The sequence below is a fragment of the Amphiura filiformis genome, chromosome 5 (genome assembly GCF_039555335.1).
Source record: "Amphiura filiformis chromosome 5, Afil_fr2py, whole genome shotgun sequence".
Taxonomy (NCBI): domain Eukaryota; kingdom Metazoa; phylum Echinodermata; class Ophiuroidea; order Amphilepidida; family Amphiuridae; genus Amphiura; species Amphiura filiformis.
The window spans coordinates 42,890,249-42,913,921 of NC_092632.1; the positions used below are offsets into that span (position 1 = coordinate 42,890,249).

The window sequence follows — 23,673 nt, forward strand, 5'->3', positions numbered from 1 at the left end:
CACATTAGGCAGCTCCATTTGAAACTCACCCTCTCTGTGTGGAAGATTCAGGTTGAATCTTTCTCAGAGGGTGTATGAAATTCAAATGGAGCTGCCTATTTATATCCATTCCATTTGAAATTCATACGCCCCCTGTGGAAGATATTTCCCAAATCTTCCACAGGGGAGTGTGGATTTCAATTGAATAATCCATGTTTCTGATTCCCCACACTAATTCTCAACTTGGGTTCTCCACTTTTCCACAAAAATAATTAGCTTTTTTTTCAGCTTTGTTCTCCTCAACATTGGATGGGTTATTCCGTTTTTTCCTAAATGTTTAATGCATCAGTGAGGCAAGATTTCATGAATATATGATAGGTGTGGTGCACCTCACAAAACCGGAATTTCTAACAGAATATGTTAGTACCAATGGCGCCGTACATAAGGTAAAATTCGCGAAGTCAATGGCCCAAACATGTCAGAAACTATGCATTATTTTGATGTATTAGTGTTAAATAATGAATCTTTTGAGCAAGTTTCATGTGAATTATTAAGATTGTCTTCAGATTTTGTTACTTTCAACTGTTTATTAGTATTGAAAAATGGAAAATTGAAAGTTGAAAATGACTTGCGTGTTACACGTTTACCACAATTGCTAAATGTTTAACCGATCATGCGTGCGTTTCAACGCACGTATAGCCAGTCTATTCTCAAAGTGACAACAAATGGAACCTGTACAAATGTAATGGGAGTATCAGTTGATAATGAGGAGATGTATAATATTGCAAAGGAAAGGATTCTGGGAAGGGTAAGATATCTTCTCTCTCTCTCTGCGTTGCAGCTCATAAGATGTCAAACTATATCGCAGCCTGTATTCTATTCTATAGTCTTTGTGCTGTGTACAAACATGGCACCTCTTCTGCCACACTCTTAGAAAAAAGGTTCTAGAAGGTTCTACATAGGAAATTGTAAGAACCCAAAAATGGTTCTTTCTGGTCTTTACAGAACAGGGACAGATTTAAGCAGTGGCCCGGGGCCAGTGGGTTTTGCGTCGGGCCAGTAAACTTCCAACAATGCTGGCCCGGCGGGCCACTAGATTTTTGAGCCTGATATAACACTTACGAGCCAAGATATCAGTGATCTGCCTGTCACTAGAAATTTATATCTTTATTCAATGTTTTTTTGTATAATAGCCTATTTATATTCTTATTCTTGCATTGCTAGCAAGTTGGAAATATACGGCCGCTTTTACAATGAAAGTAGGCCTATGTACTACTTAGCTTTTCCATGTGCTACATAATTATATCTGATGATGATAGCAATTCTGCAAATACTGCCTAGTTTGAAACTTTTGGAACTAAAAAAGGCAGGACTACTGACTGAACTTGTGTTAGTGACTATACTCTCTTAAGGTTTGCTTGACTTTAAGGGCTCGGATAGTGATTTTTCCACATATTTTTTGTGGGACCTGAGAGCACATCCGACATATCAAATTGCATTTTTTTTAAAACAAGGAATATCAAATAATTTTGATTTTTTGATATTTGCGATAAGATACACATTGTATGATGACAAATGATTAAAAATTGAAATAGATTTTTCCCCAAAAGCACCGACAAAAAAGTTGGGGTTTATTTTGCAGTAGTAGTTAGAACATATTGAAAAAGCTGGGCCAGTAAATTTATTGCAGGGCCACTAGATTTGTCATTTCACTGGCCCGGAGGGCCAGTAGAAAACTGAAACCTAAATCTGTCCCTGTTACAGAACCTTTTTCTTGTCTAAATGGTTCTTTCTGGGCTTTACAGAACCTTTATTATGTATAAATGGTTCTTCCTAAGCCTCTACAGCAAGTTTGCAGAACCTTTTTAGTTCTTTATAGAACTATTTAAGGTTCTACTTGACCATTTTCTAAGAGTACATTGATAGAAAATAGGCTGGTATCACTGTACAAACGTCTAAATGGTTCTATTTGGCCTTTGCAGCAAGTTTGTAGAACCCTTTTTGTTCTTTGTAGAACTATTTAAGGTTCTACTTGACCATTTTCTAAGAGTACATTGATAGAAAATAGGCTGGTGTCACTGCACAAATGTCTAAATGGTTCTATTTGGCCTTTGCAGCAAGTTTCCAGAACCCTTTTAGTTCTTTGTAGAATTATTTAAGGTTCTACTTGACCATTTTCTAAGAGTACATTGATAGAAAATAGGCTGGTGTCACTGCACAAACATCTAAATGGTTCTTTCTGGCCTTGCAGCAAGTTTGCAGAACCCTTTTAGTTCTTTGTAGAATTATTTAAGGTTCTACTTGACCATTTTCTAAGAGTACATTGATAGAAAATAGGTTGGTATCACTGCACAAACATCTAAATGGTTCTTTCTGGCCTTGCAGCAAGTTTCCAGAACCCTTTTAGTTCTTTGTAGAATTATTTAAGGTTCTACTTGACCATTTTCTAAGAGTACATTGATAGAAAATAGGTTGGTGTCACTGCACAAACATCTAAATGGTTCTTTCTGGCCTTGCAGCAAGTTTCCAGAACCCTTTTTGTTCTTTGTAGAACTATTTAAGGTTCTACTTGACCATTTTCTAAGAGTACATTGATAGAAAATAGGCTGGTATCACTGCACAAACGTCTAAATGGTTCTTTCTGACCTTTGCAGCAAGTTTGCAGAACCTTTTAGTTTGCGTGACCTTTTTTTTTAAGAGTGCATGGATAGAAAATAGGCTGGTATCACTGCACAAATGACCATCTATTAATAACATGAAGACAGGCATCATTTATCCTTCCATTATGTCTTGACCATTAATTAGGGCAATTAGTGCAAGCAGATGGTAGCTATATGAAAAGAAATTAACTGAAAATAGAATGGAATAGAATGGAATAATTTGATTGGTGATGTAATTAAATTCCAAGCAAGTGTGGTTCTTGATCATGGAGATATGGGTGAAATGGACCATTCCATTGAAAGTCACAGAGGGGTATGAGTTTTGATCAGAATAGAGAAATTGGGTAACTTCCATTTGAAATACTCACTCCAGTTGTGGAAGATATAGGGTGGCCATAATGCAGAGGGAGTATGAGTTTCAAAATGTTTAACCTTGACCAGTTACATTTGAAAAACATACTCCCCCTGTGGAAAATATTTCCAAAATCGTCCACAGGGGTAGTGCGGATTTCATCTGAAATAGCACAATATTAATGTAGCTGAGACAAATAAAATAATATTGTTTGCTTGTCCAAGAAGTTTATATCCTTCCCATTTGACCATGCGTTCCTTATTTTCGCACTAAAAGGGCAAAATTAGATTTCTAAAAGTTTAAACTGACTTTCAGCACAACAAATTCATCTAACTTGAACTTTCAATGTGTGATACACATCTTCATCAGAAGAAGTCATATGATGTTGGACTTGCCCTTTTGTTGACAAATAGTGACTTTTGGTCAGATGAGGGTATAAGGATGGCAACTCCAGTCCTTGATCTGGTTTATCTCCAGCACGTATGAACTTAACATTTTAGTAGAATTGAAGGTATACATTAGGCAGAAGCGCCATATTTAGCATTAGCTTAATTATTTTCTTTATTTTCCACCCGACTTACCTGGTGAAAAATAAAGAAAATAATTAAATATCCAAAGCTTACGCTAAATACAACGCCACCGCCTAATGTCTAAAATTCAAGCAGTTTTCAGGTTTATATTTGCCTTCTCCTCCTCCTCTTCTGGTTCCTCCTCCTTCTCCTTCTCCTCCTCCTTCTCCTTCTCATCCTTCTCCTCCTCCTTCTCTTCCTCCTCCTTCTCCGTCTCCTCCTCCTCTTCCTCCTCCTTCTCCTCTTCTTCTTCCTCTTCCTCCTTTTCTTCCTCCTCTTCTTCTCCTCTTTCTTTCACTCCCAGCTTTTTGGTTAAATCTTCCAAAAAAACCCAAAATCAATGGCTGAGATTTTAAAGCAAAAAAAAAAGGGGGGGGGGAAGAAGGAGTATAAAAAAAAAAAAAAAAATTTACATTCTCCTTCTCCTCCTTCTCCTCCTTCTCCTCCTCCTCCTTCTCCTCTTCTTCTTCCTCTTCCTCCTTTTCTTCCTCCTCTTCTTCTCCTCTTTCTTTCACTCCCAGCTTTTTGGTTAAATCTTCCAAAAAAAACCAAAATCAATGGCTGAGATTTTAAAGCAAAAAAAAAAGGGGGGGGGGAAGAAGGAGTTTGTTTAAAAAAATCTAAATTTACATTTTTGAAGACAACTACCACATTGTGTCACATGCTTTCCAAAATGGCTGCATCAGTACATCAAACTGTTAACAGCAGTCAACCAGTGACACACATACAAGATTAGAAAACACATTAAATTCTTATTTGAGCTGGTTGACAAAACAAAGCGTGGATTTGAATTCACATCATCCACACCAATATAAATCAGCTTGCAGCTGCAACTATATGTATACAACAGGTATTATTGGTGTTACGACGATGCTATAGCATGTCAGATTTCTTGTGCTGACTGGTACAGACAAAGTAACGCTACTGACATGTATATTTCTCCATAATGCATTATATGATATGAATTTGTGAGGATATGTTTTGTTTGTACATGAAATAACATTGTAAGGGGTCGGGACTGCACAACTGCTGCATATTAATTGGTATGATTTGCTGCTTGTGCATCTGAAGTGTGTATTTCTGTAGCAGCCCAGTTGTACTCACAGGACTATGACAGTACAACCACAATCAGGGAAAGTAATGTTGGCACACTCTGGCATACTAAATGAAAATCGCCACCCCTCTTCCCCCAATTCAATGTTGATGAAAACACTTTTCCATTGGGCTCTCCAGTCTCCTCAACATTGATTGATTGAGGGGGAATGGGGGAGGGAAGGGGAAAGGGGAAGGTTTGTACTTCTCATCAAACATAGTTATACTAATTTCACTGAACTATCAGAGCGGCAATGAAGACTGTAAGAGTTTCAACATATTGTCAAGGTGTGTCAACTATTTATTTCCTTGATTGCAGTATGCTTTGACTATATTTATAAATACTATATTTCCATAAATAGTTGCCCCCTTCAATTAGATGCCCCTACCACTTTTTTCAACCAAGATTTTTCAAAAATGCTGATATATCCATGCTATCTTGTGTGGTACGTAAGCTTACCAAGGTGCACACATGGTCGCTAATGGCGAAAATCTGGTGGTATACCCGGAAGTGAACTGGAAGTCATTGTTCCTATTAAGTTCATAGTAATTGTCATTTCAGCATGAGTTAAGCTTACCTAATGATTTTAACGGAATTATCATTCTAAAAATGACCTCTAATAAACGCTCCCTTTTGGAAAATGCAACATCCATGGGGGCAACTATTGGAGGAAATATGGTACGTATTTATAAATACGCATATGGCCACTTTCGCGCTAACACAAACACTTGTTGAAAGAAAGCCTGGAAGTGGCCATCAGCATAGCGGATGATCTTCCTGTACATTTTAAATACACAAATATAGTCAAAGCTAGCTATAATAACAGTCGAAATCAGTGTAGGTTTTTATCCTGATGAGGAATTCCCGTATTTATAAATACGCACATGACCGCCTCTGCGTTAACGTAAAAGCTTGCAGAAAGGAAGTCTAGAAGTGACCATCAGCGATGGCAAATATAGTCTACGCTAGCTGACAACGGTCATTATCAGCGCAGTGTAGGTTTTTATCCAGATAAGAAATAGAGGAATTCTCAGAAGTTTTCAATAGCTTTGTAAACAGAGTTATTCTGTTAACTTGAATAGCTCAATAGCAAGCCACATTTTTCTTCAGAGCTTTGCATGTTTGCTTGTTACCAAAACTCGGGGAGTGCCTGGGGTACTTGACATTGACAAGGGGTATCATCGGTGAACGTGGCCTTTCAAAAAGTACTGTATGGTCATTTTCACGGCAAAGGGTGTAACTTTGGATTTTTAACATTTTAATCCGTAGTGTTCTAATAAAGCCACAGAATTCCATGATTTTTGGCCACATAAGTCATCTAGTTAGCAGCTACCTTGGGTAGCATAATCAGCTTTGGGAGTTACAGCGTTCAGTTTTAGCAGGCTTAAATGTACTTAATATTGCCCTTTTGAAAAACTATAAAAAACAGTAACATTTTTGTAAAACCCTGTGTTTTCTTCAGTTAGTTCATGGATAATTTTTCTTATCCTGAAAGTACAGTCATATGTTCAGTAAACACTGCCACATTAGATTTAATTGTGAACGTCCCTGTATTTTTGAGAACCGGACTTCGATATTTGTCGTTTCGAGGCTTCATTTTCCGTTAACAATTGTTAACAAACTTTGTGGGTGTAGCTTTGGTTCATAATTCTTGGTTATTTCTTCACTTCTTCTTGATTCATAACAGTTGTTATCTTAACTTGAAATGGGTAACAAAAATTAGTCGATTTGCAAGCTTTTAAAATTTTTATAAAATCTTGACTTCAAAGAGCCGTTTTCCGTTAACTTTTTGAAGCTTCGAAACAAACTGTTCAGCAAGCTTGTGCAAATATAAATAAAAGAGCTCATCCAATCTATTTATCAAAATGTAGCAAAGTAGATCCTCAAGTCACATGTTTTTAAATCGTGGAGATATATATCACCGTTTGAAAATGGGACCCAATACAAACTTTCCGTTAACAATTGAAGCCTCGAAACAAATGAAGCCTCCGAAACAACAATAAGATTAATTATCATCTATGCATATCTAAATTGGTGTGTTTCATACTGATATCTGCATTGTAATTATTACTTGATATGTGCAGAATGTCATAAATTTAAAAAAAATTTGACATTATGGTTAATGTTTGAAAAATATACTGATACCCCAAAAAGCCTGTTTCGGAGGCTTCACATGCAAAAAACACCATACTTAACAAATGGGTGAAAAAATTAACATGTGATAAATCTACAATATCTGCCGCATAGAATTATTGATTCAATACACACAAGAAAATAACAGCTTAGATGATCCCAACACTGTTGTTTTCAAAAAAACTACTTCTGCAATGTTTAACAATTGTTAACATGAAGCCTCCGAAACAAAAAAAAATGACTTGCTGTGATAATTTAATTTTTGTCACAACTGAAATTCAATACTTAGAAGCAAAGCATGAAAATTGGTAATTGTGATATTTTTAACCTTTTTTTTTTATGTCAACTTGTAGTAGTTAGCCAAATATTTTACTTTTATGATCACCTGTGTTGTTAACTGAAGCCTCCGAAACACAAATCACTTGAATTGCAAATTCTAAAAATAACTCCAATTTCTGTGAAACTTGGCTGGGAGGTTCCTTTCATCAAGTAGTATTTGTACATGAAGTTAGACATTCAAATTATTTTAGGAACCCAATTAAAACTTACAAAATATGTTGAAGGTTTGGAAATTTCCATTGTAAATGACACTTGATGTTAAAAATTTTCAAAACTGCAATTACAAACATAGCAAAACATGGTATAAAATTTAACTTATATCTGTTGACTTACTTTGGAATGGGATTTCACATGTATTCCAGCTTTCATGTCATAATTTTCTGAGGTTATGTAAAATACATTTGTTCTTAGATTTTAACCAAAATGTTATGGAAATGTCAAATTTTTTATTAAAAATCAAAAGGTTTAAGCCTTGAAACATTATTTTACTGGAATTTAAGTTGCTTCTATGCATGATTTCAGTACACAGAAACATATTTAAGTGGTTTGAAATTTTGACCCTAAAATCAAAAGTTACACCCTTTACTGTGAAAATGACCGTATACATGTATAAACATTTATCTGAAAATGCACCCCTAAACAAGTATGGCAAATGTAATTATTATGTGCGGTACAAATAATAGTCCATAACAAAACGTTTTGCTATTTCCCCCCCCCCCCTCCCAGGGAAAATCATATAAGGAAAAATAAAAACCCATCACAATGAGCCTTAGGATCTTGAGTTTTGAAACCATACCTTTCTCTGTGAGTGTGGGCTTTATTTTTCTCAATATTCGAGCACAAGCACCGCTAGTTCAGGCACTGCTCTGTCTTGCCGTGATAAAGTGTGATTTGTATGGAGGCAGCTAGCTTCTTCAACTCATTTAGGGCTCATATTGAAATACCCTACCACGTTTTCACACAGAAAGAAGGCAGGATTCCCCTCGCTAAGCGCACGCCTCAGGAAAGCTCAGTCATAAAACGGATGGATTATATGCATCAGAGATACACCCTGCCCAGGATTTTAACAAAAGAAGGCTAGCACAGGAAAGCTGCAGGATGGCGCACACCTTCCTGTGTAAGGGAATTTCAATATGAGCCCTTAGATTCATTGATAGTCTTTGATTCCTGGACCTTCACAACCTGTAATAAGTAGACTTGTTATTATTATTACTGTGTGTGATAAATTAGCACAAAAGGAAGATTCATCAAAGGCACTTTCCTTTTAGGCAAGTGGGATGGCAGGAATATTAAGGGTCTATTCCATTTAAAATCCACACTACCCCTGTGGAAGATTTTGGAAATATCTTTCACATGGGGAGTATGAATATCAAATGGAATTAGCACCTTGACCAGCTATTTTTGAAACTTGTCCTCCCTCTGTGGAAGATTCAGGTTGAATCTTTATCAGAGGATGCATGAAATTTAAATGGAGCTGCCTAATGTGGTAATTCTATTTAAAATTCCTACTCCACTGTGGAAGATATTTCCAAAATCTTCCACAGGGGTAGTGTGGATTTTAAATAGAATAGCCCATTTATCTAGTTTTAGCCTTAAACTAAAAAACTGCAATGTAATTGATCTTAAAGGAAATAAATCAAGAAAGCCAATCCACTCATTTTATTTCCAAAAGCTTTGCTGGTCTTGAGTTAAAGCCAATCATATATCAAAACAAATGTTTGTGGCATTTTACCCCTCCCAAGAAAAATCAGTGATACACATGGGGTGGAAATGAGCCTTGGGAATTGGGATCTTCTTTATATTACCCATACCATTCCTCTTGCATGTCAGCTTTATTAGTCTCAGTATTTGAATGCAAATGCCGATAGGTCATGCTTCTTTCCGACTCGCCTTAAGTGGCGCTACCCAGTTTGTATGGTCCGTAACACACGTTAATTGATTTGTCACCATTGAAAGTTAAAAATAATTTTCTTTGAATCTTGGAATCAATTTTTAATGAATAAAACGGAAGAATGTTGTGATAGGTTATAATGAACAGAGCGTGACAATTGAATGCTTACAATCCACGAACATATTATTTTGGGAAGTAGTTGACTTGCTGGCTGGCTGGTCGGCATAATGTTTGTAAATTGTTGCTATGGTAATAACAGCTATACCGGGTCACCACGGAGAGAGAAAAACAATTTGGTTTTGTCTTTCCGTTTTTTTAGAAAATGCCCTTTTGTTTTGTTTTTTAAGGAAGAAGATTGTCACTTGATTTCTAACGTCAATGTGCTATTCCAGTGGAAATTCATACACCCCTGTAACCTAATCACTCACACAGGGATAGGGAGTGTAAATTTCGTAAATGGATGTCTCTAGTTAAATTTTTCACCCCCTGAGTTTGCATATAGGTTTGCCTATGGATGCCAACAAGGGACGCATTATGATCCTGTATACGTGGTATGTGCATAGCAGTTTTGCCTGTCGCACTCGAACAACTGGCCCTCATTATCTGGTGATGCTGAGACTTGAACTGTTTGGAGTTAGTCTGTTTCGCTTTAGTAAATGCAAATGACATGTCATTTTCACCATTGATTGCCCATCTCTTTTCAAACTAAATCTGTGGTCCCTATAATTTAACTTCATATAGCAGTCAACCCCTCATTCAGAGAAACAATTCTCAAGGACCAAGGCGACGCATTCATAAGGAATGCCAACGTGTACCAGGTATTTCTTCTGTGAACTGTTATTATATGACGTCCGTAGCAAGCATTTTAACCAGAGAGTGCATCACAGTGTGTGGTATCCATGCAGACTGAAATTGCACCAAGACCAGATTGGTACAAGACAAAATATGTACCAGGTATTCCTTGGGTGAACTATTAATAAATGATGTCCTTGGCAAGCATTTTAGCCAGAGAGTCCATCACAGTGTGTGGCATCCATGCAGACTGGAATTGGCCTTCATCAACCAAGACCAGATTGGTACAAGACAAAATATGTACCAGGTATTCCTCAGGTGAACTATTAATAAATGATGTCCTTGGCAAGCATTTTAACCAGAGAGTGCATCACAGTGTGTGGCATCCATGCAGACTGGAATTGGCCTTCATCAACCAAGACCAGATTGGTACAAGACAAAATATGTACCAGGTATTCCTCAGGTGAACTATTAATAAATGATGTCCTTGGCAAGCATTTTAACCAGAGAGTGCATCACAGTGTGTGGCATCCATGCAGACTGGAATTGGCTTTCATCAACCAAGACCAGATTGGTACAAGACAAAATATGTACTAGGTATTCCTCAGGTGAACTATTAATAAATGATGTCCTTGGCAAGCATTTTAACCAGAGAGTGCATCACAGTGTGTGGCATCCATGCAGACTTGAATTGGCCTTCATCAACCAAGACCAGATTGGTACAAGACAAAATATGTACCAGGTATTCCTCAGGTGAACTATTAATAAATGATGTCCTTGGCAAGCATTTTAACCAGAGAGTGCATCACAGTGTGTGGCATCCATGCAGACTGGAATTGGCTTTCATCAACCAAGACCAGATTGGTACAAGACAAAATATGTACTAGGTATTCCTCAGGTGAACTATTAATAAATGATGTCCTTGGCAAGCATTTTAACCAGAGAGTGCATCACAGTGTGTGGCATCCATGCAGACTGGAATTGGCTTTCATCAACCAAGACCAGATTGGTACAAGACAAAATATGTACTAGGTATTCCTCAGGTGAACTATTAATAAATGATGTCCTTGGCAAGCATTTTAACCAGAGAGTGCATCACAGTGTGTGGCATCCATGCAGACTGGAATTGGCCTTCATCAACCAAGACCAGATTGGTACAAGACAAAATATGTACTAGGTATTCCTCAGGTGAACTATTAATAAATGATGTCCTTGGCAAGCATTTTAACCAGAGAGTGCATCACAGTGTGTGGCATCCATGCAGACTGGAATTGGCCTTCATCAACCAAGACCAGATTGGTACAAGACAAAATATGTACTAGGTATTCCTCAGGTGAACTATTAATAAATGATGTCCTTGGCAAGCATTTTAACCAGAGAGTGCATCACAGTGTGTGGCATCCATGCAGACTTGAATTGGCCTTCATCAACCAAGACCAGATTGGTACAAGACAAAATATGTACCAGGTATTCCTCAGGTGAACTATTAATAAATGATGTCCTTGGCAAGCATTTTAACCAGAGAGTGCATCACAGTGTGTGGCATCCATGCAGACTGGAATTGGCCTTCATCAACCAAGACCAGATTGGTACAAGACAAAATATGTACTAGGTATTCCTCAGGTGAACTATTAATAAATGATGTCCTTGGCAAGCATTTTAACCAGAGAGTGCATCACAGTGTGTGGCATCCATGCAGACTTGAATTGGCCTTCATCAACCAAGACCAGATTGGTACAAGACAAAATATGTACCAGGTATTCCTCAGGTGAACTATTAATAAATGATGTCCTTGGCAAGCATTTTAACCAGAGAGTGCATCACAGTGTGTGGCATCCATGCAGACTGGAATTGGCCTTCATCAACCAAGACCAGATTGGTACAAGACAAAATATGTACTAGGTATTCCTCAGGTGAACTATTAATAAATGATGTCCTTGGCAAGCATTTTAACCAGAGAGTGCATCACAGTGTGTGGCATCCATGCAGACTGGAATTGGCCTTCATCAACCAAGACCAGATTGGTACAAGACAAAATATGTACTAGGTATTCCTCAGGTGAACTATTAATAAATGATGTCCTTGGCAAGCATTTTAACCAGAGAGTGCATCACAGTGTGTGGCATCCATGCAGACTGGAATTGGCCTTCATCAACCAAGACCAGATTGGTACAAGACAAAATATGTACCAGGTATTCCTCAGGTGAACTATTAATAAATGATGTCCTTGGCAAGCATTTTAACCAGAGAGTGCATCACAGTGTGTGGCATCCATGCAGACTTGAATTGGCCTTCATCAACCAAGACCAGATTGGTACAAGACAAAATATGTACTAGGTATTCCTCAGGTGAACTATTAATAAATGATGTCCTTGGCAAGCATTTTAACCAGAGAGTGCATCACAGTGTGTGGCATCCATGCAGACTGGAATTGGCCTTCATCAACCAAGACCAGATTGGTACAAGACAAAATATGTACCAGGTATTCCTCAGGTGAACTATTAATAAATGATGTCCTTGGCAAGCATTTTAACCAGAGAGTGCATCACAGTGTGTGGCATCCATGCAGACTGGAATTGGCCTTCATCAACCAAGACCAGATTGGTACAAGACAAAATATGTACTAGGTATTCCTCAGGTGAACTATTAATAAATGATGTCCTTGGCAAGCATTTTAACCAGAGAGTGCATCACAGTGTGTGGCATCCATGCAGACTGGAATTGGCCTTCATCAACCAAGACCAGATTGATACAAAGCCAAATATGTACCAGGTATTCCTCAGGTGAACTATTAATAAATGATGTCCTTGGCAAGCATTTTAACCAGAGAGTGCATCACAGTGTGTGGCATCCATGCAGACTTGAATTGGCCTTCATCAACCAAGACCAGATTGGTACAAGACAAAATATGTACTAGGTATTCCTCAGGTGAACTATTAATAAATGATGTCCTTGGCAAGCATTTTAACCAGAGAGTGCATCACAGTGTGTGGCATCCATGCAGACTTGAATTGGCCTTCATCAACCAAGACCAGATTGGTACAAGACAAAATATGTACCAGGTATTCCTCAGGTGAACTATTAATAAATGATGTCCTTGGCAAGCATTTTAACCAGAGAGTGCATCACAGTGTGTGGCATCCATGCAGACTTGAATTGGCCTTCATCAACCAAGACCAGATTGGTACAAGACAAAATATGTACCAGGTATTCCTCAGGTGAACTATTAATAAATGATGTCCTTGGCAAGCATTTTAACCAGAGAGTGCATCACAGTGTGTGGCATCCATGCAGACTGGAATTGGCCTTCATCAACCAAGACCAGATTGGTACAAGACAAAATATGTACTAGGTATTCCTCAGGTGAACTATTAATAAATGATGTCCTTGGCAAGCATTTTAACCAGAGAGTGCATCACAGTGTGTGGCATCCATGCAGACTGGAATTGGCCTTCATCAACCAAGACCAGATTGGTACAAGACAAAATATGTACCAGGTATTCCTCAGGTGAACTATTAATAAATGATGTCCTTGGCAAGCATTTTAACCAGAGAGTGCATCACAGTGTGTGGCATCCATGCAGACTGAATTGGCCTTCATCAACCAAGACCAGATTGGTACAAGACAAAATATGTACTAGGTATTCCTCAGGTGAACTATTAATAAATGATGTCCTTGGCAAGCATTTTAACCAGAGAGTGCATCACAGTGTGTGGCATCCATGCAGACTTGAATTGGCCTTCATCAACCAAGACCAGATTGATACAAAGCCAAATATGTACCAGGTATTCCTCAGGTGAACTATTAATAAATGATGTCCTTGGCAAGCATTTTAACCAGAGAGTGCATCACAGTGTGTGGCATCCATGCAGACTGGAATTGGCCTTCATCAACCAAGACCAGATTGGTACAAGACAAAATATGTACTAGGTATTCCTCAGGTGAACTATTAATAAATGATGTCCTTGGCAAGCATTTTAACCAGAGAGTGCATCACAGTGTGTGGCATCCATGCAGACTGGAATTGGCCTTCATCAACCAAGACCAGATTGGTACAAGACAAAATATGTACTAGGTATTCCTCAGGTGAACTATTAATAAATGATGTCCTTGGCAAGCATTTTAACCAGAGAGTGCATCACAGTGTGTGGCATCCATGCAGACTGGAATTGGCCTTCATCAACCAAGACCAGATTGATACAAAGCCAAATATGTACCAGGTATTCCTCAGGTGAACTATTAATAAATGATGTCCTTGGCAAGCATTTTAACCAGAGAGTGCATCACAGTGTGTGGCATCCATGCAGACTGGAATTGGCCTTCATCAACCAAGACCAGATTGGTACAAGACAAAATATGTACCAGGTATTCCTCAGGTGAACTATTAATAAATAATGTCCTTGGCAAGCATTTTAACCAGAGAGTGCATCACAGTGTGTGGCATCCATGCAGACTGGAATTGGCCTTCATCAACCAAGACCAGATTGGTACAAGACAAAATATGTACTAGGTATTCCTCAGGTGAACTATTAATAAATGATGTCCTTGGCAAGCATTTTAACCAGGGAAATAGAAATGGAAATTCCAATGAACTTGGTGGAGAATATGTTAATTTTAAACTGCTATACAGTGAGATACTCAGTCCTCAGTAGATAGGTCAACAAAAGAGCTCTAGATAAGGGATACTTTATGCAATTATTGCTATCTACTGAAGATAGCTGTTATTTACTGAAGATGGTCACTATCTACTGTATATAGCTGCTATCTACTGAAGATTGGCACTATCTACTGAAGATAGCAGCTATCTGCTGAAGATAACTGCTATCTACTGAAGATTGGTGCAATCTACTGAAGATCTATAGCTGCTATCTACTACATGTAATGATTGGTGCTATCTACTGAAGATCTAATAGCTGATATCTACTGATGATAACAACTATGTACAGAAGACAGCTGCTATCTACTTTAGATAACAGCTATCTACTGAAAATAGCTTCTATCTACTGAAAATAACAATAACAAAGAAATATCAACTTGTTTAATATAAATTGCCCATGACATTTGCTGTTGATAACAATCATGTACTTCACAATTTTGTTAGATGCTATCTACTGGCAAAGTGACACAGGTGGATGATGAAAATGAAAAGAGAGATTGAAATGGCCAACAACACATACAGTTTATGAGCCTTGTGATTTCAGAGAAACCATTCTACATTATTCTCTGGGACCAATGTACTGAAGGAATTAGGAAACTCACAAAGTACAATCAATGTATCAGCTACTAAATTACCCATAATCGGGTTTTGATTGCGCAAACTTCAATCAAAACCAAAATTGTCATTGGCGTAATAAGCCCTGGGTTTTGTTGAAAAGGGTTTCATTGTCCCGTAGATCAATAAAAGGTGGAGCCATGCGTGTTGTGATATCAGGCCGTTACCTGTTGTGCATCCATGCCCTGTGTCGAGTCGCGTGCCAGTAGCCAATCACAGCCAGCAGTTCTGGGGGCGTGGGCAAACCTAACTGATGTTTTTAAAGCAAAGTCATCAAGACCCCAAGCCACAATCTCTCAGAAATGTTGTCCAAGAACATATTTTCAACATACCTGAAGTTGATGGTGGGGCAAAATGTCTGACATTGGTTTTCAGGGGGTTCAAAATGTACAAAAAATGTACAATTGGGGTTTTGCATGGGTAATATCTCAGCTAAAAGTATTCTAATAGGCTCAATATGGGATAAGAGTAATGTCCTACCAAAGGGCTCTGACTAGCAAAAAAATGGACAATAAAATTATTTTTACTTTTGGAGTTCTGACCCCCCAAAGTTGGTCCTGGATGGACGAAGTTGCATTTTGAGGGCCCTATATCTTTTAAGGTAAAGGAGTTGCAAGTTTTCTGATGCCAGATTTGAATTCTGCACAAAAGAGTACCCCAGGATACATATTTTTAAAAGTTGTAGGGGTTCCCTTTATACATTTATGGACCTCCAAACATTGTCTTTTACGTTGAAATGTTTATTGAAAGAAATTACTTGAATTTGTGTAATATCTACAAACCTGATGAATCTATACGACGAAAGATAAAATGAACAGTAGGGAAAAATATGAGCACTAATGTTTAATAACAAAGTTTTTTTTTACAGCTTGAAAGAAATGACGCTTATACACTAACCAAATGAATAACACCTGCACATGAGTATGCAGCTGTACAGTCTTTGTTGAAATAACCTAGCATGGCTAGGGATATAAAACTCATGGATGAGAAAACAATTAAAACTCAAGTATATCCCTGGAACTACTGAGCCATATTTTGTAACACAGACTACAAAGGGGGGAATAATTTTACAAGTACAAAATGAAAATCATGGATTTTACTGTAGAAACCAATGGTGGGCCTCACCAACCCCCTCTCTATGGTCATTTTGGTCCTACCCCCAGATAAGGTGCTGGGGTAAAAATTTTATCACTAAAATGAGTGCAAAGTATGGAGCTACTATTAGCTGGGGTCAGGCCCTGCACGCAGGATTTCATTTGGGGGTGCTGATTTTGAAAAAGTGGACCTTTTTTCCAAATTTTGTGAAAAGTGGACTTTCTTCCTAAAATTTGGACCTTTTTTGTCCAATAAAGCGTAAAAACCCTGATTTTTGGGCACGCTACGCTCGCAAATTCTGAATTTTTTGGACTTTTTATATACTTTTCCAAATTTGGGGGTGCACCCTCAAGACCCCTCGTGCACGGGTCTGGCTGGGGTGTCATTTGGGTGTAATCATGCGCGTTGTTTTATAACATAGTTATAGGGATATATTTATAGCCAGTTGCAATATAAGTGCAGTAGTTTCTCAGAAGAAAATGGTGAACTAATTTCATTGACGTTTCCTATAAGTTTTTGGACGTCATCTCGGAGAAGTATTGTTTTTATTTTGAGAATGGCCTGTCAGATGTTACTAAACAAGGAGAAATAACTCTATTTAATGAACAGATATAATTGTAATATATGGCATGTCATCAACTATAAAATATTATTAGAACTCATGTATCCATTTTAGAGCCATTTAAGTGCTGCAATTGAAATCAAACAATGAACTAATAAATCATCAAGATGTATTGTTTTTATTTTTATGCCTCCAAACACAAACACCAATTGCATAAAATATGTATTATATCACAAATTTCAAAAAATCAAAATTATTTGATATCAGAAGAACATTCCTTGTATTCAGAGTGCAATGTCTGATGTGCTCCCAGAACCAGAAAAAATACTGTACAAATGTTGCTATCCGAGTCCATAATTCTTATTCTTCTTTATTTCTTGCTTACACAATACACTGATGGTAGCACTAGCAAGGCTAAAACTAAAATTGATGTAAATTGTGTTACTATTTTTTATACACTGTATGTACATATCCATTAGCTTATTAATTTAATTATTACTTGCCCTGCTGACATTCAGATATTTTATTTGAAAGAGGAATTTTACATCGATTCAAAATGAATATAATGCTTTTGATATTAAGAGGCCTAAGTGAAATATTTTGATGAAAAATATAATTATTGAATATAATTTTATCTCTGTTAAGAAAGCTTTAGGTTCTGAGTGAAAGTGAACTAATTTCTGCTTTGAGTAATAGTTTTAATTTTCATGATCAAAGCTTTAGGTTAATGAATGTTGCTTCCATGTTTCTTGTCACCTGCCCGCATCAATTTTTCATTTTGACTAAACCTGTCATTTTCATGAAAAGGTCAGTTATCCGAAAATTAAGATGAAAATTATCAAAAATTTACTCGTAAAATGTCATAGTCAATATTGGCAATTTTAAGATTCCCTCATCATGTTCCTGGTACTTACAAAAATATCAAAATTCTTTTCATTTTAATAAAAAAAACCGAATTCAATATTACTCAAATCTAATCATTTTCTCAATATTTTGGTCTGCCTTTGAGTGCCATGGGCTTTTCTACGCATTCATTTTTCTTGTAAGTTGATGCATTTATGTTTGCTTGTATTTTTCAACAGTTTTAGTAAAAATTAATACTCATTCACAAAGGACATACTATGGGCTTGAACAGCCAGGACGTCTTGAAACTACCAACTTGCGACTTTGCACTCGTTTCGTGGTAGCAGGTCATATAACTGCAGTTCTATAATAATTATGTCTGATACTTGATGATAAGGTGACACCCTGAATCTAAGACAAACAAAAGAAGTTAGATCAAGAGAATGTGGACTTATTTAGGCATGCAGCCATATTGGATTATGGCATATGGGGGAAAAAGATTTCATTCGCAATTGACAGAGGGAAGGGGCTTTTCCGATCCACAAGTGCATCTTTAATCATTTCCAACAAATCTGTATTGGACACCTTTGCCATACAAACAGTTCTTTGAAACACTTACAGTACAGTATATACAATAACAAAATATCAAAAATGTCAGAGGGCCATATCACAAATGTCAGGGCCAAACTGATATATTAAGAGTGAAATTTTTTTTTTTTTAATACCACCATTCAGAAGAGTCACAATAGTTCATTATGATAAAGGTGTGCAGTGTAATATAATGTTAATCAAAACAGGTTTGAACAATTGCACAATCTAATGGCTATTGTTCATGCGGTGTGAAATTTTAAAATAACTGACCTGCAAGGTGTAATAGCTATTTTAGAGTATTTTTGTTCTTACAATGGATGGCAATTTGGTTTATTGGTTGGCACTTTTATCTGGGAGATAATATGCTTGTTGTGGGGTATGAATGTTTGGGCAGTATTTATTGTGGGACATTAGAGCACATCAGACATATCGAATTGCATTCTGAATACGAAGAATGTCCTTCTGATATCAAATAATTAATAATAATTATCATTATGAGACCCCTTAAGAAGTAACATATAAATACCTTTGACACAGTGAGAGTAGATTTGAAAACATCTTTCATTTCAGGAAACAATCTTAACCTATAAATAGTACATTTTTCAAACACTCCATAGTAAATAACAAAAGAACCTGATAAACAAGTGCTTTTTAGAACCATTTTTTCATTACAATTGCAGCTTCTCATTGTGAGTGGCAGAAGAGGTTTGTCAGGTATGTTGAAAATAAACAGAGATATAGTTTCAAAATTGTTGCTTAGCCATTTCAAGGGATAGGCAAAGGTTTTCTTTTTTGACTACTGTAAAAACTTGATAGTTAGCATATGTGCTTACTATCAATCACTTTTAAAACATGCAAACATGAAGAGCCCCATCCACAAAAGTGTAAAGGGTTTTGAGCAAATCATCAATACACATAGTTATATACGAACAAGTAAGCCTGCAAATGTGTGTCTCAACCCCATTAACTCAGTTGGTAAAGCGCTGGACTATGGTACAATTTCATGTTTTCAAAAGCACTTGATATTATCGAGTTTTTACGGTAGTTTGCTTAAGGTGGGTTGGAGGAGAGCATGACTATAGCAGTGTCTGTACTCAAATATTGAGACAAATAAGCTGACACACAAGAGGAATGGTATTGATTCTATAAAGGAGATCCGAAGGCTTGAAGTTGATACAATGGGGTCATTTCCTCCCCCATGTGCAGGATTTTATCTTGGGAGGTGGAAAATGCCAAAAACCTTCTGTTTTTGATATATTATTGGACTTAACTCAAGAACCGCAAGACCCGCAGAAATAGAAATGCAATTATTGGCTTCCTTGACTCATTTCCTATAAGATCAATGTGTTAATATTAAGAATACTAAGAAGTGCACTGGTGTTTTTTTGGCTCCTACCATCCCACTAGCCTTATCTGCTCCCTAAATTATCAAATGAGGCTTGATAGCCCTTTTTTAAAAATTCACAATAGCTTCAGTTTGTATCATATTTTCTTTGATTATGAAACCATAATATCCACCTGATACAAAGCACGGTGAGTTGCTATACGAGTGACTATTATAAACATGGAAAAAGGAATAGAAAAAGTACAGGTTTATGTTAACAGATTTCATATGCATGTCTTCTTTAAATTGCTTGAATTTACTTTATATATATGACATGATCTGTCCCACTGCACTCAGACTGAAGTTGTATTGTGAGAAATTTTCATGCATAAGCAAAGATAAATATCAAAAGCCAGTGAGCATGAGCTTAAAGGTGCAAAATTTTGCAATCAGTTGATAAAATGACAGTGATTGCAACAATTTTGACTCTTGATTAATTGATGCTCTGCATACTAGCCATAGGCTTCAACATAAAAAGTCCACGTTTAGAGATATTTTCTCAAAATATCAAGAGCTATCTTAGAACCACTGAACCAGTACTGGGCTTGTTTGTACTCATTTTAATGCATTTTTCATGCTGATTCCAAATATGGTCATGACAATTTACAATTGTGAAATTTTTGAATTAAAAAAAATGAAACTTTTCATCTACAGTCAACACCTGCATGGAGAAAATTAACAATAGAGGTAGTCATTGTGACGTCAACGACGCCATCTTGTGGGTACGGAGTGCCTTGTTGCTAAGATCACCGCGTTGACGCTTGACTGCAGAGGTGCGTCACGCGCTGCGACTTCCGCGTAATCGGGGGCGTAAGGTCTAACGCATGACATGCAGAACGGCAGTACCCACAAGATGGCGGATCCTGAGGAAAAGGCTGACGGCCTCTATAGGTATTCATATCCCACTTTTCTAATTTATCTCCTATAGCAATAGCTTGCATCATTTATTTCACTTAAGGCAAGTCGGAGCGGTGCCTGAGCTAGCGGTATTTGTGCTCAAATGTTAAAAAAATACAGCCCACGCTCACAGAAAAAGGCATGGGTTTAATATGTAAGATCCCCAGGCTCATTGTAATGGGTTTTATTTTACCCCCATGTGTATGATTTTCCATGGGAGGGGGGAAATAAGAAAAACTTTCGTTTTAACCTGTTATTTATCATTTAATCAATAACCACAATATGGAAATATAAATGTGACCAGTGGCTTCCTTGACTCATTTTATGTAAGATCAATGTCTTACTCTGCAGAAATAAACTGTATTATTTAAGCAAAATGACCAAAACTGGAAAAATATCGCCTGAAGTCTCTGACCCACCTTAATGTAGATTAATCTATTGTTTTATATATCTTGTATGTTTGATAAGATTTTATATGTATTTGTTTAATCATTGCAGATGGAGTTTCCTGATAGAACCCATGCTGAATTAAGGACTGTGAATGTTGACAGATTTAGTTTGAACCCTTCCCATAGAGTTCAACCAAGTTGGAGTCATAGAACAATAAAGGTAAATGTGATATGTGTGTGTAAAATGATTTGAATACTTTACTGCCATTTAATTATGTTTGCTTCAAACATTGGAAAAGGTTAAGAGAGGAAGAAAGATTTAATTAATTACCATAAAATATGGTATTTGGGGCTTAAATAGTCTGAAATTGAAATTATTTGAAGCGCGGGCAAAAGAAGTCCCAGTAAAACGGGAACAAAATATGCTCGTCCCCGACCCCCCTAAATTTTAATGCTTCCGCTACCACTGTGTTCTATACTTGACAAAGGAGAGCCTTGTCTAACTTGTCTAATGTCCCAGATTAATTGGATCGACATAGCACATCTAGTGTCCTTGAGGCGTCACTTGTAGTAAAACTACATTGGATGGTGTCACACACTGATATGGTGCAATAAGCAGAAACACAGTAATTCAAACATAAAATTTGTATAAGTGTTCCATGTGCTGTCAACAAAACAGGGACATGAGACAATTATTATCTTTATATCACTGAATATGTTGAATCAACTTGCAGCAAACATACAACATCAAGTCCCATTTGCTATCTACTGAAGATAGCAAACAACATATTAGCTCCCATTTTCTATCAATTGAAGTTAGCAACAAACACAACATATTAGCTCCAGTTTTCTATCAATTGAAGTTAGCTACAAACACAACATATTTGCTCCCATTTGCTATCTACTGAAGATAGCAAGCAACATATTAGCTCCCATTTTCTATCAACTGAAGTTAGCAACAAACACAACATATTTGCTCCCATTTTTTATCAATTGAAGTTAGCAACAAACACAACATATTTGCTCCCATTTGCTATCTACTGAAGATGGCAAACTGCATATTTGGTCTACATACTTCACATCAATTGAAGAAAGCAACAAACAACATAATTTGCTCCCATTAGCTCCCATTTTCTATCAAATGAAGATAGCAACAAACACAAAATCCATTTGCTATCTACTGAAGATAGCAAGTACACAGCATATTACTAAAGATAGTCATTTGCAATCCAATAAAGATAGCAAACAGTCCCTTTTGATTGTCCCTAGATTGTTTCCTTCATTGTCTCTGTCTCATTCCATTCATGCCTGTCTGTCTGTCTGTCTGTCTGTCTGTCTGTCTGTCTGTCTGTCTGTCTTTCTTTCTCCCTGTTTCTCTCTGTATTGTTCGTCTCTCTTCTTCACCGGTCTCTAATTTGTGCTTTAATATTTTTGTATTGTTGAAGTTTCCTGTAAAAGTTAAGCAAGCATCTGGTAAAACATGCACTGAGCCATTTGATTTATTTGTTGCTGTTGATGCATGACATTACGCAAATACCATCACAGTTTATTGCCAATTATTGTGAGACCATTTCTTTCATCGCATATGTTTGCATATTTACTTTGTTCTTTTCAATTCATGTCTACTGCATTTAAACGTCAACCTACTTAAAGGTTTGTGACCAGATCGAGAGCCCCATCCCCCCATTTTCCATATCAAAATTGATATTTTGGGATTAGAAGAAACCTCATATGGTTCTCATTACCCCAATGCCTGAGATTTGCTTCATTTAGATGGTGTTAACAAAAATGTGGTAAAAAGTAGTAACCACTACTGTGCTATAATGCATCATGTTTTTGCTTCTCATTCCAAAACCACTGGAGCAATATAACTCACACCACTCACCTTTAATATTTGAGTCACATTTAAATGCACCATAAAATAGCAATTTTCTTTCTATTGTCTCATCTGTTTGTGCCAAAATTAAATGGAGACCGTGAAAACTAACATTCAGTTGAAAATAAATACAATTCTATTTCTTGTGGAAATGTTACAATGGCTTTAATATGCCTTGTCTGATAATCATGTATATCAAGCTAAATACTGCTTACTTTCCATTCAAAAATATTTCTGTGTAACACTATAGCAAATAAGAAGTAAATAAGGTAGTACACAGTACCACAGTCAAAGTGTTACACAATTCACAGGTTTAGGTTTAGGAGTATGATCAAGTCAAGTAGGGTCACCAAAATGACCATTACTTATGATGTCCCCCACTAACCATGACACACATAGGACAATTAAATACTCAGTTTTTGCACACAAAGGGACCACTGCCACCATCCATATCAGTCACTCCAATCAAGACTTTCAGTCAATGGCCACAAGTGAAAAGTGTAACAAACTGACGCCATACATTATTCCCTATAATGGCTCTTCCAGTTCAAATACACACACCCTTATGGAAGACATGACCTTAATCTTCCACGCAGGGAGTGTGAATTACAAATAGGGTTACCTTAAATGGATGGTTCCATTTGAAATCTACACCCCCTGTGTGGGAGGCTATGTGTGGGAGGCATGGATTTCAACTGGAATTGCCCAATAAAATGAAGTAATTGTTAGTGCCAATAACTGGTTCATACCATGCATGCTGGAGTTACTAATTGTATATTTATTCAGAGTGCTTGCATCTGCTTTTAACTGTCCCCTAGATTTCCGCATCATGACACCAGGTTTTTAGTAATAACTCGATCATTACAGAGTCAACTAGTCAAGATATGAAGCATGAAATGCAGCAAACATATGTGATCCACTCTAACAAAACCATTTACAAGTTCCTTTTTTGACA

At 37.1% G+C, this 23,673-nt stretch overlaps 1 protein-coding gene across 1 annotated transcript in view; it reads left to right on the forward strand.

The window, feature by feature from the left end:
• Positions 1–23,673, forward strand: part of LOC140152212 (uncharacterized) — a 194,699-nt gene that overhangs the window by 67,092 nt on the left and 103,934 nt on the right. The window contains exon 15 of the mRNA XM_072174511.1: positions 20,952–21,062. Coding sequence (XP_072030612.1) covers positions 20,952–21,062 — 111 coding nt within the window. The remainder of the gene's footprint in view (positions 1–20,951; positions 21,063–23,673) is intronic.